This window comes from Aphidius gifuensis, linkage group LG1 (assembly GCF_014905175.1).
Source record: "Aphidius gifuensis isolate YNYX2018 linkage group LG1, ASM1490517v1, whole genome shotgun sequence".
Classification (NCBI taxonomy): Eukaryota; Metazoa; Arthropoda; class Insecta; order Hymenoptera; family Braconidae; genus Aphidius; species Aphidius gifuensis.
Window position 1 is genome coordinate 2,632,327 of NC_057788.1, and position 17,264 is coordinate 2,649,590.

At 21.3% G+C, this 17,264-nt stretch overlaps 1 protein-coding gene across 4 annotated transcripts; it reads right to left on the bottom strand.

The window, feature by feature from the left end:
* Nucleotides 1-33: 33 nt before the first annotated feature.
* On the bottom strand, nt 34-14,075 carry LOC122860917 (matrix metalloproteinase-14). Of its 4 annotated transcripts, none has more exons than XM_044164986.1 (8): nt 13,408-14,075; nt 8,268-8,391; nt 6,530-6,637; nt 4,926-5,380; nt 4,551-4,859; nt 4,164-4,484; nt 3,880-4,087; nt 34-1,463 (listed from the first exon to the last, which is right to left on the bottom strand). In XM_044164986.1, the coding sequence occupies exons 1-8, from the start codon at nt 13,519-13,521 to the stop codon at nt 1,312-1,314; spliced, it is 1,791 nt and encodes a 596-aa protein (XP_044020921.1). In that variant the 5' UTR covers nt 13,522-14,075; the 3' UTR covers nt 34-1,311. The 4 variants fall into 4 exon arrangements, with proteins under 4 accessions (XP_044020921.1, XP_044020924.1, XP_044020925.1 ...); XM_044164989.1 differs by having other exon boundaries at nt 37-1,463; nt 4,006-4,087; XM_044164990.1 differs by lacking the exon at nt 34-1,463 and adding an exon at nt 1,638-1,779 and having other exon boundaries at nt 4,006-4,087.
* Between the last annotated feature and the right edge of the window lie 3,189 nt (nt 14,076-17,264).

Below are 17,264 nucleotides of genomic sequence, written 5' to 3' on the forward strand. Positions count from 1 at the left end.
GGAATTAAATGATGAATACAATAAAAGAAAAACTTCCATCATAAAATTTAATTAAATTTATTGGTACATAATTAAATGACTAAATGAGAGGAATATATTACAATGTTGGTAAGTGGAAAATTAAAAAAATTCTTGTTGCCATGATTAATAGAAAAAAAAAAATATTACAATTGATAAATTGTTTGCTTTTTTGACAATAAAAATTAGTGAAATATTTTAAAAGTATAATTGAAATATAAACAAAGTAAATTATATTTAATATGTATTTTTTTATCATCAATTAAGTACTAAAAAGAAAAAAAAAAAAACAATTAATTATCTAATATTATTACGAGTTGATATAAGAAATAATTATAAAAAAAACAAAAAAATAAAAAAAGTAGATAAAACTAATTAATACTTTAATGACACAATGTTATAACAATGACATAAAATTGCAAAATTTACATGCGATCATTTTTAATTATTATTTAATTTTCATTGATAATATTTGTATATTTTTTCTAATGAAAAAAAGAAAAATAATACTTGTTTATTAAATTGATTTGAATAAAAAATTTAACAAAAACAATTAATTTGTTTTTTAAATATTATATCTGATATTTTAATTAGAAAAATAATTAATTATATAAAAGCACTGGTATACTAAAATTGGTCGCTTCAAAATTGTTTTAAAAAATTTTTATGTAAATTTTTCATTTTTTTTTCAAACTGATCATTGTTTATAATTTAAAATTTACAATGACTTTTATATTGTCATTCCGGAAGTTTAAATTTAAATCTATTGAATTTTTTATTTCAAAAAATTACACATATTATGGACTCTAATCATCAAATGATTTTTCATCAAACATTTAAAAATAGAAAAAAACATGAAAATGATTTATTTTTGAATTTAAACAAAATGAAAATAAAATTTTTGTTTATTGCACATTACTTTGATCAGGCAGTGTAATGACTAATGATTGTTTTTAATTTTTATTTTTTATCACGACACATTTATAAATCAACTAATTATTTTTACACAAGTAACTAATTAAAAAAAAAAAAAAAAAATGATCACTCTTGCTTATTTTATCATGTCATTATCTAAAAAATAAAATTAATTTTTTTATATTATATAAAAAAAAAGTTAATAATAATGAGTCTAAAGACAATGATGAATTTTCTTATTTTATTCAATCATCAAAATTTTAAAAATGTCAGTTAACTATTTATATTTTTCTTTGACTCAAAATATTTGGGAAGATTTATTTTATAAAATAAAAAATACTATTTTGAGTCTTAATTAATTTAAAATGACATTAAATTTTACGTTGTTGTTAAAAACCTCAATATAAGAATAATTGTAATAATCATAATTTGATTAAAATGATTATTTCTTGATGTTGATATGAATGAATCTCCACTGTTATTAACATCACGATGATTTGATGATGTTACAAGCTGCTCGTCAGAACCTCCTGTAGATTATCACAATATTTTTATTGTTTTGGAATTTTTTTTTTCAATTTATTTGTGATCTTGAAGCATCGCACGACTGGACTGGAGATCCATGATTTTGTCCTTTTTTTTTTTCGTTTTACAAAGCATTTTTTAGCTTGAAAATTTCATTTTTTAATTTATTTTCTTTATACTTTTTGAAAAAGTTAATTATTTATATTTATAGATTTTTTTTTAAGTCTGGATTTTATCAATTCGTGGCACGTGGGGTTCGGGCCAATGTGGATCTTCATTTTTTCAAATATCCATGGGAACCGAGTTTCAGGTTTCTTCCGTCTGGAAAATTGGGATTTTTTGATGTTTTTTTTTAAATTATAACAGATATTTTAACTTGAAATTTTATTGCTTCAAGATTAAGTGGAATATTGATGGGATCAAGGGACTTTGAGGATGTTTAAATTGAATAAAAGTGAATTCATCAAACGTGATGTGAATATGCTATCTCGATCTTTGCCAATTTCGTAATACAAAGTTTATTGAACTTGAATAAAAAATTATTTTAAAATTCGAATTTACTTTGTGAATTTAAATTGATATTATCTTAAATAGAATTATTGAATAATTTTTCATGCTGTTTTGTATTAATGTTTTGAATTTTAAATTCAAACATCAAATTTTTTTATTTTTACAGCTTTTTTATTTTTCTTTCTTTTCTTATTTCTCTTAATATTTTTTTGTAAATATTTAATGACAAATTGAATTGGGAATAGCATTTAAGGATTTAAATTATTTATTAGTTCAAATTAATAATTAATAATTAAGTTAAAAATAATAACCGTGCAATCAAATAAATCAAGTGACTAAATAAAAATAATAAACGTGCTCTACCAAATAGTGAGTTAAAATTAAATTTAAACAAAAAAAAAAACTAAATAATACTGTGGAAATTATATATAAATATTAACAATACGTGCCACGAAGATTAAATCAGATTTTTTTTGTGCAGAGTTATAGTTACTTGCTAACTAACTAAAAAAAATAAAGTGAGTTTTAAAATTTTTAAGTGATTATTAGAATTTTTTTAAGTAATTATTCAACCATGCACCTTTTAATTTTCAAAATCCATGTTATCTTCTTATTCCATCGTGCGATACTCCACCACAATTTTTAAATTTTAATAATAAAAAAAAAATTACCATTATTTACGTTATATAGTTTTGAATTTTACAAGAAATAATTTTATAAATAAATTATAATCATGCCAAGTAAAGTAAAAAAATTAAAAGCTTGTTTGTTAATAACATTTAAAAATACATTATCAAAATGACAAATGAAAAATAAAAAGTTAATTATCTTTAATAATAATTAATAAAAAAATAAAAGTTAAAAATATTTTAAATTAAAGTTGATTATTGATTTGTTTTTTTGAATGAAAACAACAAAATGCAATGATAATAAAAATATAAATATTTAAAAATAATAATTAGATATTATTATTTAATGTCATATTTACTCTTGGAGAATCTGGATTCGTTGATGGCGATTCTTGGTTTTTAAATACATTTTTTTTTTAACATCAAATTTAAATTATTATTTCCCAAATTAAATTACGCCTGGCTAATTTTTTACTTTGGCAAATAAAATAATTTACAATAATGCAAATATTTACAGTTTAATTTCAAAACTATATAATACTTTTTAAAATATTTTATTTATTGTTAGTATTTAAAATTAGTACTAAAAATAAAAACTATTAATTTATCAAAAAAACTACCTTGTTATTGTTGTTATTATGATAGTTTTCTTTTAAATATTTAAAAATTGTTTTTATTGTTATTTCAACGCGGTTAAATGCATTGTATATTGTTGTCATTGTCATTGTTTATAAAAAATGGAAAAAAAAAAAATGATAAAAATAAAGTGTCATTAGCCGAGCGGAAGTTGCTTCAAGTATATGTAGAGATTGGAACCATGTGCTATATATAAATGATGTTCATACGCGTGTAAAAAAAATTTGTTTCATTGGAATATAAAAAAAATAAATTTTTAAAACAACGTTGCATCATTTCCGAGTGATATTACATCAAAAAAAAATATATAATGAAATAACTCAATCACAAAAAGACAAGTAACGAAAAAAAAAAAAAAACAATTTTATAATTTGTTAAAAACCTATTAGATAAATTAAAAAAAAAAATCACAGATATGAATATTTTTGCAATGACATCAATAACAATTTCAATAAAAATAAAAACAATAAAAAATTACAAAAAAAAATCAACAATGCACAAATTTATTGTAAATAGAAAAAAAAAAAAAAAAATTGAATAAAAAATTAATTAAGCCCTCAAGTTATTAGCCAGGTAAAAAAAAAATAAAAATAAATTTAAAAATTAATAATTAAATGTTATCATTAAAAATGATAATGAATAATACCTGCATCTAATATAATGTCATCAACATCATCACGACTCTCGTTGTCACCAAGATCACCACCAAGTTCCTCCAAATTACCAGATATATAACTTGATTCTGGTATACGATTTTTCCACTCAATATTACCTAAAGTACCACGACTTGCTGATCTACAACCAAACCACCAGTATGCTGTTGACCTTGGAAATGCTGGATCGGCAACATCAACCTTAACAACAACAACAATTAAAAATGTTGCAACTATAAATCTTTAAAGATAAATAATAAAAATAAAAAATTATTACTGAGAATGTGCGGTCATTAAACCGATAATACATGTCGCCCTTGAAGAAATACGTGTATCCATGATAAGTCAGTGCAGCATCAATATTATTTGGTATACCTTCCCAGTTTGATATTAATTTTGGATATGTACTTTTAACTGGTGGTCTTTGAGCTGGATCAAAACGCCAAAATTTTGTTCCTTTATAAAAATATATTTTACCATTACCAGTCCATACTGTTGCTGCATCAATATTATCTGGTATACCAGTAAAACCTTCACTAATATCTTTTGGATAATCACCATCAATTTTTTTACCAATATATCTCCAATATTTTGATCCCTACATAAAGAAAAATATTAATTAATATATTATTTATATAATATTATTATTAAATATTAAATTTACCTTGAAAAAATAAGTTTTTCCATTTTTATATGTAAATGCTGCATCAATATTTCCTGGTAAACCATGCCATGAATTACTAATGAGTCTTGGATAACCACTGGCAATTCCATCAGTTGTTAATTTCCAATAATGATCACCTTTAAATGCATAAGAATGTCCTTCAGCTGAATCAAACATTGTATCTATTTTTGAATCACTACATAATTGTGTATCCTCTTCACCAGGTGGTGGTACGGTTGTTTTTGAATTTACTTTAGTATCAGTACTTTCAGAACCAGATGATGATAATGTTTGTTGTCCATATAATGCCTTTGATAAATCATTAATTTAAATTATCATAAACCAATTTAATTTATTCATTAAATTAATAATTACCTGAATGCCTTGTATGTCATCACTGTCGAGTATAAAATTTGGTTCATAGCCACGATAAAATGGTGCCATAAGTGCTGATTTAACATCACTATGACTGAGACCAAGTGAATGACCAAATTCATGTGCAGCAACTTGAAATAAATTTGTACCACGGTAACTATTTATACTCCAATGTTCGGAATCATCAAAATGTGCATCACCACCGTATACTGGAAAATATGCGTGTGCTAGTGTACCACCAGGACCATCAAATGGATCACCATCACCATGTTCACCACGTTCAAATCTTATTTCTATATGTACTTGACCACTACGTTTTTGGGTAAATGTTAAATCAGTATATTCTGACCATACTGAAAATGCACGTGATACATCTTTATCAACAGCACTTTTTTCAAGTATACGTGGGTATTTACTTATTTTATATGTTAATTTTTTAACACGCCATCTTGAACCTGTAAAAAAAATTAATAATAAAAATAATATTGATATTGCAATATTGTCACATGTTGATGGAAATTAAATGATAAATCATCAATGTCATGGACAAATATTTTTTTAATCTTTTTTATTATTTAAAAAATAACTTTGACATTATAAACACGCAAATGGACATTGATAAATCAAAAAAATATTTATTTAAAATTTATTTTATTGTTGTTAATAATTGTAAAAAACAAAAAGGGTAATTATTTTTTAAATGATAATAATTTTTTCCGGTTTATGGAGGACTATGTCATTAGATGTTTGCGTGTGTTATTTATATTTTTGTGTTGTCGATATATTTTATATATATTTATGCAATCGAGCTGGAGGATAGCCACCTTGCACTGTACACTGATCATCAGTATAATTATTTATCAACGTGCTCATAACACTCCCGGCTGAATTTTCATTCATGTTGCATAATACACAACAATACAGCATCACGAAATTTTTTTTTTTTTTTTTTCATTCTTTACACGTGGGTGTGTAAAGTGAAAAAAAAAAATTTCAAATATAACTTTGACTATTAATTAACTATGACTATTAGCTTATGGAAAAAATTTATATTTTTTATGATAATGATTTGATGATTATTATAAATTTTATATAGTTTAATTTGTTTTAATTTATTTTTTTATATAAATCAAGGAATTATTTAGGTACTGTTGGAAAAATGAAAAAATAAATTGATTTGCTTGAGTGACCTGTATAATATTGAGTCAGATAAACGCAATCAAGCTACTTGAAGAAATTACATGATGACAAAATATCATGGAATCATGATACAACAAATCAATGACTAATAAATATTTTTTTTGTTGAAAAATAAAAAACAAATTTTCTACTTGAATTAAATTAAATTGTAGTATAAATTATTTAAATGAATTAATCAACTGTTTAATTAATTAATTTTTTCAATTTAACAATTAATAATAATCATTTTAATAATTTAATTTCAAGCTGCATGATTAATAAATATTATATTGACTCAAAATAAAAAACAAAATAATTATTCAAACTAGGATAAAATTTATTAAATTGAAATAAAATAAATAAAATATTCAAATGAAGTAATTAATTATTTAAATTATTTATGATAAATTGTTTTTTAAATTTACCTTGAAGTGCATAACGTTTTGATCTACCATCAGAACTAGCACCAACTTTGTCCTTGACTCCGCATCTTGGCAGTGACATGAGGGTAGATGTTTCATTATCTAAATCACCTGAAATTATAATAAATTGATAAATTAATAAACAAATAATTTAATAAATAAATACTATACTATTATTATAAATAATTTAATTTAACAAATTTTTTTTTGTCAAATATTTTCATAACTTCTGGCTTAAATTTAACATTTATTTTTTTTTTGTTATTGATTTTGTTTATTTAAACATTTTAAGCAATGTATATATTTAAACTAATGTATTTTTTAAATATTCTCAATACATGCAGCTAATAATTTTTGTGTGTCCTTGTTTGTTTTTTTTTTTCTTTTTAGCTATATATAATTTTATTAGCCACGTGTATTATTTTTTATGCATGTAGGATTCATCATTGTGATTGTGTCGACACGCAAATGGACACTTATCCATACAAAAATCTATAATATGTAATAAATATATAAATTCGTCCTGGACTTTGATAATAAACATGCAAAATTTTACTTGAAAAAAAATATAATAATTTCAGGTTCGCGCGTTAATCACGCAATAAAACCAACACACGATCGATTCATTTAACAATTTTTTTTTTGAATATATTAAATCATATTTAAAAAAAAATGTTTTAATAATTTTATTTCAATTATTATTATTTTTAATTTCATTTGTTTATTTCTTATTTCAATTTTATCTTGATCGATCTATTTTAAATTAATTTTTCTATTTTTTAAAAAGATTTTTAAAGGGATGTCAATAAATTAACGTGTAAAATTACAGAAAATATATTATGAAAAAATTATTTAACCTTGATTTTTAATTTTATGATTTATTTCAAACATTTTTATAACTATTAATTATTTCCTTATTGTTGTTTAATTTTATTTTTATATTTTAATTTTCAGTGTATTTTTTTTATTATTATTGATTTTTTAAATTTTTCATTAACAATTTTTTTTAATCGAGGTCATGGAGGGTATTATATATATATTTTTTTATTTGCACGTTGAGTCATCATCGTATCAAGTGTGAATTAAATTAGTGGTTGTTATTTTTTTTATATTTTTATATTAGGTATGAAATTATATGAATCATACGACTGTGAAAAAGTTGGGGAACCCTTTCAGCATATATTTTAATAATCAATAAACAGCTAGTATTTTAAGTTTGAATGATCATTTGATTAGCTAGTAAAAAAAATATAAATGAATCACGTATAGAAAAAGATGAGTCAGGTATACAAAAAAAACTAGCTCATCACAATTTTCATTTGACCAGTATTTTCGAACTTTATCTATCTGTTATAATGACTGATTAAATAGCCACTTGACGAAAATTATTACCACATAATTTTTACAACATCTAAACATTATCGAAATTTTTTTTTATTATTTCTATTAAATTTTTTTTATCAATTTTTAAAGTTTGTTTAAATTTGATAAAAAATATAATACAATATATTTTAAGAATTTATCTTTATCATTGACCTTGACGTAAATTTATTTTTTTAAATTATATAAATGTAGTTTACCTTTAAATTTTATTTCAGTTAATTTTTTTTCTTGCAAGACTGGTCTTTGATTTTTTTATTATTTTAGATTAAATCTTGCGTAGATAAATATTATTTATTACAAAATTATAAATGTAATTATTGATTCAAATAATAAATTAACTGTTTAATAATTTTTTTACCTGTAACATTTAGTCCAGCGAATGATTGAAATTCCGAAATGGCTTTGGTCATTGTTTCCTGGGTGATGAATCCACCACTCGTTGGATTTGTCGGTGGTAAATATCCAAATTGTGACAAATAACTCTGTTTAAAAAAATTAAATAATATTAAAAATACTCCACAACATTTATAAATTTATTTTTTTATCTTTAAATAGTGTCAAGGTGTTTTTTTATTTTTTCTGATAGTGAAGTTCAATTGTAAATAGATCTTTGTAAATTCAAAGTTAAAAGTACAAAACATAAAGATACATGAATTTATTATTCAGTATGTAAACGTAACAATCATTTTTTAAATAATTTTTATTATCACTTAAATACATATCTAAACAAAATATAAATTAATTTTTTTTTTGTTAAAATAAACGGCTTGTATATAAAAAAAAATAAATAAATGTATAATCATTTTTAAACTCAAGTAATAGGTATTTATTTAATTTAATTTTTTGGCAAATTTATGAATCATTAACAAGTGGGTGGAAGTAAAAAAATCATGAGGAAAAAAAAAGAGGTGATCAAACTCGATTGACATAATAAACAGGAAATCACTGTGGTTTTTTAATGTTGCAAGAAAATAATAATAATAAATTAATTTAAAAAATTAAACAACTGTAAAACTTTCAATTGATGAAATTAAAATTTAAAGATATTTTTTTTTTCGATAGGTTGCTGACTTTTATAAAAATATAAAACAGTTATTTTAAAAAAAAATTTAAAAAACACGCCGGAGATTTAAATAATATTCAACTTGAGATTTATAAAATTCAGCTTGAGATAAAAAATTAATAATTACTTCATTGGGTGTCATTGAAAATGTCATAATTTATTTAATTATTTGATTATTTTTAATTGATTTACTACATAATCATTGCTAATTCGATACTTCCTTAAGAAAAAAAGCTAATGGACGTTTTAAATTTATTATAATTTTTTATTTTCCTTTTTTTATTTATTTATAAATTTGTTTTAAATTAATTTTATTTTGTCTATATTATTATTTTGTTTTTATTATTGTTAGTAAAATTATTTATTAAATTTATAATTTTAATATCAAGATGACACATCAACCGGAACTTGATGATTCATTTTTAACTTGGTGACAAATTCCATAAGCAAGTTTTTAGGAATCATTGTTACCTGTTATTAAAAAATTAATTTAATTAAAAAATTAATAAATTAAATTATCAAGGTTTCTAATAAATATCTTGAATCATTTTATGAAAATTTTAATTTACAGTAAAATATGATGAATCATATTTAAATTCACAGTGATTTAAAAGTGAATTTTACAAGAATTGATGAGTTTTTTTTTTATTGGTAATAATTAGAGCTGTGGTGGACTATTTTTTGAGATATTTTAATTTTTGAATGAGAACGTGGATTATCGATTTGAATAACTAGATGATTAGTATGTTTATAATGTAGTTCAGGTCGTAACAAATTTCATGGTGATCGATAGGAACCAACAAACACGCTTCTTCAAAAATTTCCTTGACCTGAATTTAATTTACCGGAGACAACTGATGGTATTTGCTTGTTAATAAATGGTCATTGTCCTATTGGCATAAATTATTATTTTTTTATTCTAATTTTTTTTTTTAAATATATCTCACTTTGTTATGGATTTAGAGCAAATTCATTTTATATTTTTTTTTCTTATCTTTATAATGTCTATTAAAAAAATTGTTAATAAAGTTAAAAAAAAAAATATATAATTCAGCTTGAAGATAATGTTTAATTACCAATTCAATGAAATTATTTTTTTTTTAGAAAATAAAATTATTATCAATTTGTTTATCATCAGTTTTACAAGACAATATTTTTTTTTTTTTTTGCACTATTTTTGTTCTAAAATTAAAGTTAAAAAATATATATAAATTTTAAAAAGTTATGTGTTTTTTTTTTTTAATATGAGTGTGTTCTACTTTCAAGTCACGTATGTGCATTCAACAATATCACTAAAATCTTATCTCAACTTGATAAAAAAAAATACCATCATGTTTTAATTTTTTTTTGTTTAAAAAAACTACCTCATATAATTCTTTAAAAAAAAATTTATTTTTTTGTTTTACTATCTATTGTGGTGTGTATTATTATTCTTGAATAATTTAAATATTTGACAAGTTGTTCAATGAACTCTCAATGAAAATAAAAAAATAAATTTTTTTCAATAAAAAAAATCTCATGTAAATTAAAATTTCATCATGCGTGGTTAAATGCATCGACGATCTTGAAAATATTTTTTTCAAAAAAAAAAATTTAAATACATTTTTTAAATATTCAAAATAAAAGTATAAAAATAGGCATTTAAATATTTCTCTTTAAATATAGCTCTTTAAATAATCAAAAAAAAAAAAAATATAGAAAAATATTTCATTTCTTTGTAGAAATTATTTCGCTGAAAAATTTATAAATAAAATTTGATAGAAAGACAAAAAAATAATCTCGAACGTAAAAAAACATAAAGTATAATAATTATCGTAGTAAAACAAAAAAAAAAACATAAAAGAAGTATAAAAAACAAATCGAGTATTGAACTTTGTTGAAAAAAAAATAAAAATAAATTAAAAGATTTATTGATATTTTGATGCACATGTCTGTTGTCATTGTTGGTAATATCATTTGGTACTTAATCACAACAATATACAGACACAACACAAAAGAATATAACTTGCCCTTTTTGTGTATTCATGTCGTGTCATTAAAATGAAGATGCGAGGGAGTGGAATACCGATGTAAGTCGACAAAGACCTCATCAAGGTCGAGGTCATAACCACCGTTCACTGCACCAAGTTGTAAAAAAAAAAAAAAAAAATTTTTCTCAAATTTTTAACCCACTATAACACGGTTATTTCCTAATTAATATATAATTTTTTTTCTCCAAATTTAATTAGTATAATAAATAAACAGGAGGTAAAGAAAAAAATTTAAAAATCCATTTTAAAGCTGATGAGTTTGACGAGAGTTCTAGACTAGCAAAAAAAATATTTAAAAAAAAAAAAATTTATATTTTAAATGCACTTGACCTGTCTCAACAAGTTCCACTTTATTACAAAAATTTATTTATATTATTTTGATTTTTTTCATTAGTTTTTATATAAGATTTGTTGATTTTTTTTTTCTTTTTTTTTTGAGATAACTTTAAGTCAATGTGAATCATTCTTGTTGTAAGATAAAAAATAAAAAAAAATGCTGATTCAACGAGGAGCGGAAGTGATGCAGTTTATATACACTATAAATTGAATTTATGAAAAACTCGAGGGTATGAATCATCAATGTGCGAGCCTTGATTATCATGTCTACAATGACTGGGGTATATTATTTTTAAATGTCATTTATTATTTTTATTATTTCATAGTCTATCGGTCATTAACTCACTCGTTAATATACTCCATTTATATATTAAATTAATAAACTTTAATCTTAATTTTTATTTCTTAGAATACGAGATTTATTATAACTATTTTTTGTAGACTTTGAAACATTTGTTTGCACAGATGTAAACTTATAATTTATTTTTAATTGGAAAAAAATATAACTAGGTTTAAAATACTTGATAAAATTTATGACAAAATATTTTTCTATTATAGATAAATTAAAATAGTAAATAGCTTTTTTATATATTAATTTTTTAAATTATAAATAGATAATAAAAGATATTAATTTATTTATAAAAATTTTTTAATTTTGTGACAATTAGTATTGTTTATTTATTTTTTTTATATTTTATTATTTTATTATAATTATATTGTCATTGCAAGGCGTCAATTAATCAATGTCCAGCTGATTTTAATATTCAAATGTGATTGAATTCGTGAATTGACTGTTGTATTACAATTTTACGAAGGACAACTTCTTTCATGTCATTTGGTATATCAAACAATTTCCGCATTTTAAATAATACATTATTGCATATTTCCTAGATTAATAAAGACATTTAAAAATTCTCTTGGTGACATCTCTTCAAGCAATTAACTGTCAATCAAATATTTGCAGTAAAATAATTTTTTTTTGTAATGAAATAAAGAATTACATTTTTAAAATTTCATTAATATATTTTTAAATATATTAATATAAATTAATTTGATGGTTAACTTAGTGTGAATGATAATTTTATAAAATATATCTGCCAAGTTGACAAAGACATTGTTGATTTTGTTTGTTAAAAAATAAAAAAAAAGACAAAGACAAAAAAATTCGAAGGTCGGATAATTAGAAAATAATAATTCTTTGTTTTCTATGATATTTTATAACAATTTTTTTTTTTTTATACAATTGTTAAATAACACTGTTACAAAATAAAAAAAGAAAAATCTAATCAAAAATATCTACAGGAAGAAAATTACGATAATAAATTGATAAAAATTTTTTTTAAGATAAATTTAGATGATTATTTGTTAAAATTTAATTTATAATTGAAATATTTTTTATTTTTAGATTGTCTTGATAGTCATAAATTGTCAGTAAGACTATTAAAATTTTTTTTTTTATTTATTTGGAAACCGTTATACACGCTAAAATACTTTGATCACTTCCCAGTTTGATTACGTATTGATCGAAGGTTGATCAAGTCATCGTTAATACAACTACAATAAAATTAATTGTTGTTATTTATATATTATTTTTTTTCTACGTCAATATTAATTACACCGTCGTCATGAATAACTGATTACCAAAAAATTTAAATTTAGATATTGCAAATAAACTTTCCATAAATGTAGATAAACTATTTTATTTATTTTTATCTTTTTTATATGGTACAGTTATTGTTTAACAATATTTCTTCATTTGAAGAATTTTTTTTTTCATTTATTTATTTTTATCTCAACGCAATCGTTATCTCTTTAGTCTTTTATTTGCTACTTGGGCAATTTTTTGATCTGGAATATATATTTTTAATTTTTTATCAAGTAGATAATTATTATTTTTTTTTATTCAACTATTATTTTTTTATTTAACTATTATTTTTGTTTTAAATAATTAGATTAATTGAATTTATATTTTTTTTTCATTTTCATCAAATTTTATTTTGTTTATCAACAAAAAATATTGATAATAAAATAGTCATAGTATTTTAAAGTTTAAAAAATTTTCAACTTACCATTGCATTATTTTCCGAGAGTGCAGTTACAGGAATAGCTTCCCGCGTTTTTACACAAATCACAAACACGAGGATTAAAATCCGAGTGACGTAACTGAACAACATTAGCTTCATAATTAATTTTATAATAAAAAAAAATGATATCCACAAATAAATTCACTTGTAAATTCAAATAAAGTTATCTAAATTTACAAAATATTATGGACTAATTAATCGATAATTTTCCTCTGAGCTTTTTTTTTCAAATAAAAAATAAATAAAATTTCGTAGCACTTGCGTTTTATTTTACTCAGGACAACATTGTTGCCACGACACTATCGATTTAAAAATTTCCACGGTATTATTTATAAATCTTGATTTAAAAAAGATATAAAATTTGCAAAAAGAAAATAATAATAATCCTCACCAACAATTTAATGACAACAACAATATTTTATCTTTTTTATTTGAATAAAAAAAAAAAATTAAAATAATAATGTCATCAATTTAAAAAATAATGGTGAGTTTAATTATTGAAATAATATGAAGCTAATTATTAATAATCAAAATAATATTTAAACAAAATAATAATTAACAAAAAAAAAAAAAAAAAACACGCGACAACGATGAAGAGAAGTTTTGTGCTCTTCCGCGTGTTGGGACCGAAGTCGACCGCCACTCTGATTCACTATCGGTTCACAACCGAGTCTTTTATCGAGCCCTCCCACCACAACCGCGAAATACATGTATTTATCGTTGACTTTAAACACACAATATTTACGAAAAAAAAAAACACGAGGACACAAGTGCACATCAGTCTAAACATCATCTTCATCATTTAATCTTATCATATTACTTATCACTTAATAGATCGGCAAATTATTATCATCATACTATCTCAAATTACAATCATCAAAATATATTTTTTTTTTATTTTTTTTATCATTAATACACTGATCCTTGCGAATATTTATTTAATTTATAAATTTACTATATAACTTGACAATTAAATTTGTATAATAAAACATGATGAAAATTCAATTAATTTTATAAAAAATTCATACGATCAATTGGCCCACCCCAAGGTTTATTTTTCCATGAATTTTCAATTTTTAATTTTTTTTATTTCCGTAAAATTTTCATGGTCTTATTGTCGATTATATCGCGTGAGTTGAAATATAATTTTTCCATCAGGTAAATTTACATGTATTTTTATGTAAATCGATTTTATTTGGTTGGCAAATTTTAATATATATTTATTTGATTTTGATAATTCAACATAAGGGTTGTTGACATTTTTTAAAAATATTTGAATAAATTTATTTTGACATATTGAGGTCCTGCTGAGTTGAATGATTTTTAAATTATCTGATTGAATATTGTGATTATAGAATTATTCAAAAGTCATTGACATTATTGTAAAAAAAAATAATTTTTTGTGATAATTGAATTTTAAAAATACGATAATATTGTTAATAAATATAAAACAATAAAATTATTAAATACGTAGTTTATTTAATAGATTTTTATTTAACAATAATTTAACCAAGATTAATTAATTTTATTTCTTTGTTACAAGCCGGAGTTTGTTTCTTTGTATAAGCTGTAACCAGTGAATCAGCTTGTCACTATTTTATGGTAATCATTTTATTTATTTATAATATTATTTTATTTGAAAAAAAAATTATTTTTTTTATATTGCAAATATTAATTAATAATTTAATAATTTAATTTATTAATTTTTATTTACATAATTAATGTTTAAATAAATTTGTTAAAGTAGCATTGACCCTGCCAGACAATTCCAAAAATACTTTATCATTTTGTTCGAAGACATTAGTTATTTCTGGCTACACATAATAAAATGGAAAAAAAAAAATGTATATATATGAAAATTCAAGTTAAACATGAAACAATGAATTTTTGTATGAAAAATATTTTTAATATTTTTTAATAATAAATTAACAATTATATATAATTATATATTTTATTTACAATTTAAAATTCTTTTATGTTTTTTATTTATTTCTTTTGTATTTTGCCGCCAGATTGTTTAGATTTCTACAAGTTTTGAATTCAAATTATTAATTAATCATGCAAGTAATACAATGAGTAATTATTTTTTTTTTATTTATGTCTATCATTGATAAACATAAATTTACAAATTTACACGTGGTATTTTATTTATCTGTTAATTTTTTATTTTATCGTTTTAGTTGTTTGGGTATTTCCCAAGGTATTGTTATATCTCATTGTCAATTGACGTTTTAACCACACCCGAAAAATTGTATCAGTATATTATCAGTGAAAAAATGAATCATCATTTTCCCTTCATTGGCCAATTGTCGAAAAAACAAAAACATGAATTTTATTTTCATTTGAAATACTGGATAAATTATTTTTTAAACAAACTTCAACATAAAGGTACATCCTTTCTTTATATGAATTTTAATATTTTTTTTCATCTTTTATTTATTATTATTTATTACAAGTCATTTTGTGGTAACAAAAAAAAAATAATAAGTCAAAATGAGTCACACACGCGATGTGTATCTAAAAAAATATAACAAGACTAAAAATATTTAATTTTTCTTCTTTTTTCTATCTCAATTATACCGCATGAAATAATTTTTACTTTTTTAAAAAATTAGATTTCTAAAAAATTTTCATAATTATTATAAGCTCTTGGAAATTATTTAATTTTTTTATCACACTGAAATTATTTTAATTGATTTTAAATGTAATCAGTCATTCATTGACTCACTTCTTACTAAATTAAAATGAAAATTTTTCGATAATAAAAATAAATGATATATATTTTAGTTGACAATTTTTAAATTTATCCTGGACCAAGTGGAGATAAATAAAACGAATAAAATACTTGAATTACAAGTCATCGTTTTGTGGTTGAGATTGTGAATGAGTCATCGGGAAGATTCACCAACCTGTATGATAAAGCAGATGGTTTGTATCACAGTATAATTCATTGCTTAATCATCGTAAGTTGTAAAAAAAAAAAAATAAGAAAGAGAAAAAAAATTAGGAAGCATGGATAAAAAGATACTTGGAAATTTTCTGAATGAAATTTATATAAAATCAAGATGACTCATACACAATGAGACATTAAACTTTTAGATTATTTATATCGACAATTTTAATGACATAAATTAGATCAATATTTAAAATTTATTTTATAATTTTTTTAACTAAATGTTTATTAATTATTAATTAAACTTTTTTTTTTTTTTTAGAAATAATCATTGATTGGTCTTTTTTTAAAATATTTGTTGGACTTTAATAATCAGCATCCGGTGATTTATTTGAATGACTATATGTCAATTATAAAAAAATAATTGAATGAAAATAATCAGTGACAAATAAAATTATTACTAATTTATTAAAACTTGTTTTACAAATAAAACAATAGTATTTTATTGATGATTTCTTGATAAATTATAATTTTTCTTTATAATGAAAATTTTTAAATACTCATTGTTTTAGTATTTATATTATTTGTCCTTGAATTAATAAATAATTTAAAGCTAATATGTAAATTGTTTTTTAAATTTTATATTTATCATGTTATAGCTGATTGATATATTTTTATTTTCTCTATTATATAATTTAACAAGTAGAAAAATATATAGAGAAATAAAAAAATGATTTAATTTTTAATTTCTGGCAATGTAACAAAAGTTTTTATGGTAACAAGTGAAATATCTTTGTGGGTTTAATTAGACAGGAAATAATATTTTTTTATAATTGAAAAATTACTTGTTAATTCAACAATGAAATTGATGGTATGATAGTGTGTGTTTTAAGAAAATTTTATTAAACTTGATATATTTTAAACTTCTAATTTAAAAATATATTTTTTC

Bases quoted from the DNA above. Each gene is read 5' to 3' on its own strand.
- LOC122860917 (XM_044164986.1), bottom strand. From the start codon at position 13,521: ATGAAGCTAATGTTGTTCAGTTACGTCACTCGGATTTTAATCCTCGTG. The intron at 6,638-8,267 runs GTAAAAAAATTA...TTATAATTTCAG, and splicing joins CGCTGGACTAAATGTTACAG to GTGATTTAGATAATGAAACA. The intron at 1,464-3,879 runs GTATTATTCATT...GATAATCTACAG, and splicing joins TGACATTATATTAGATGCAG to GAGGTTCTGACGAGCAGCTT.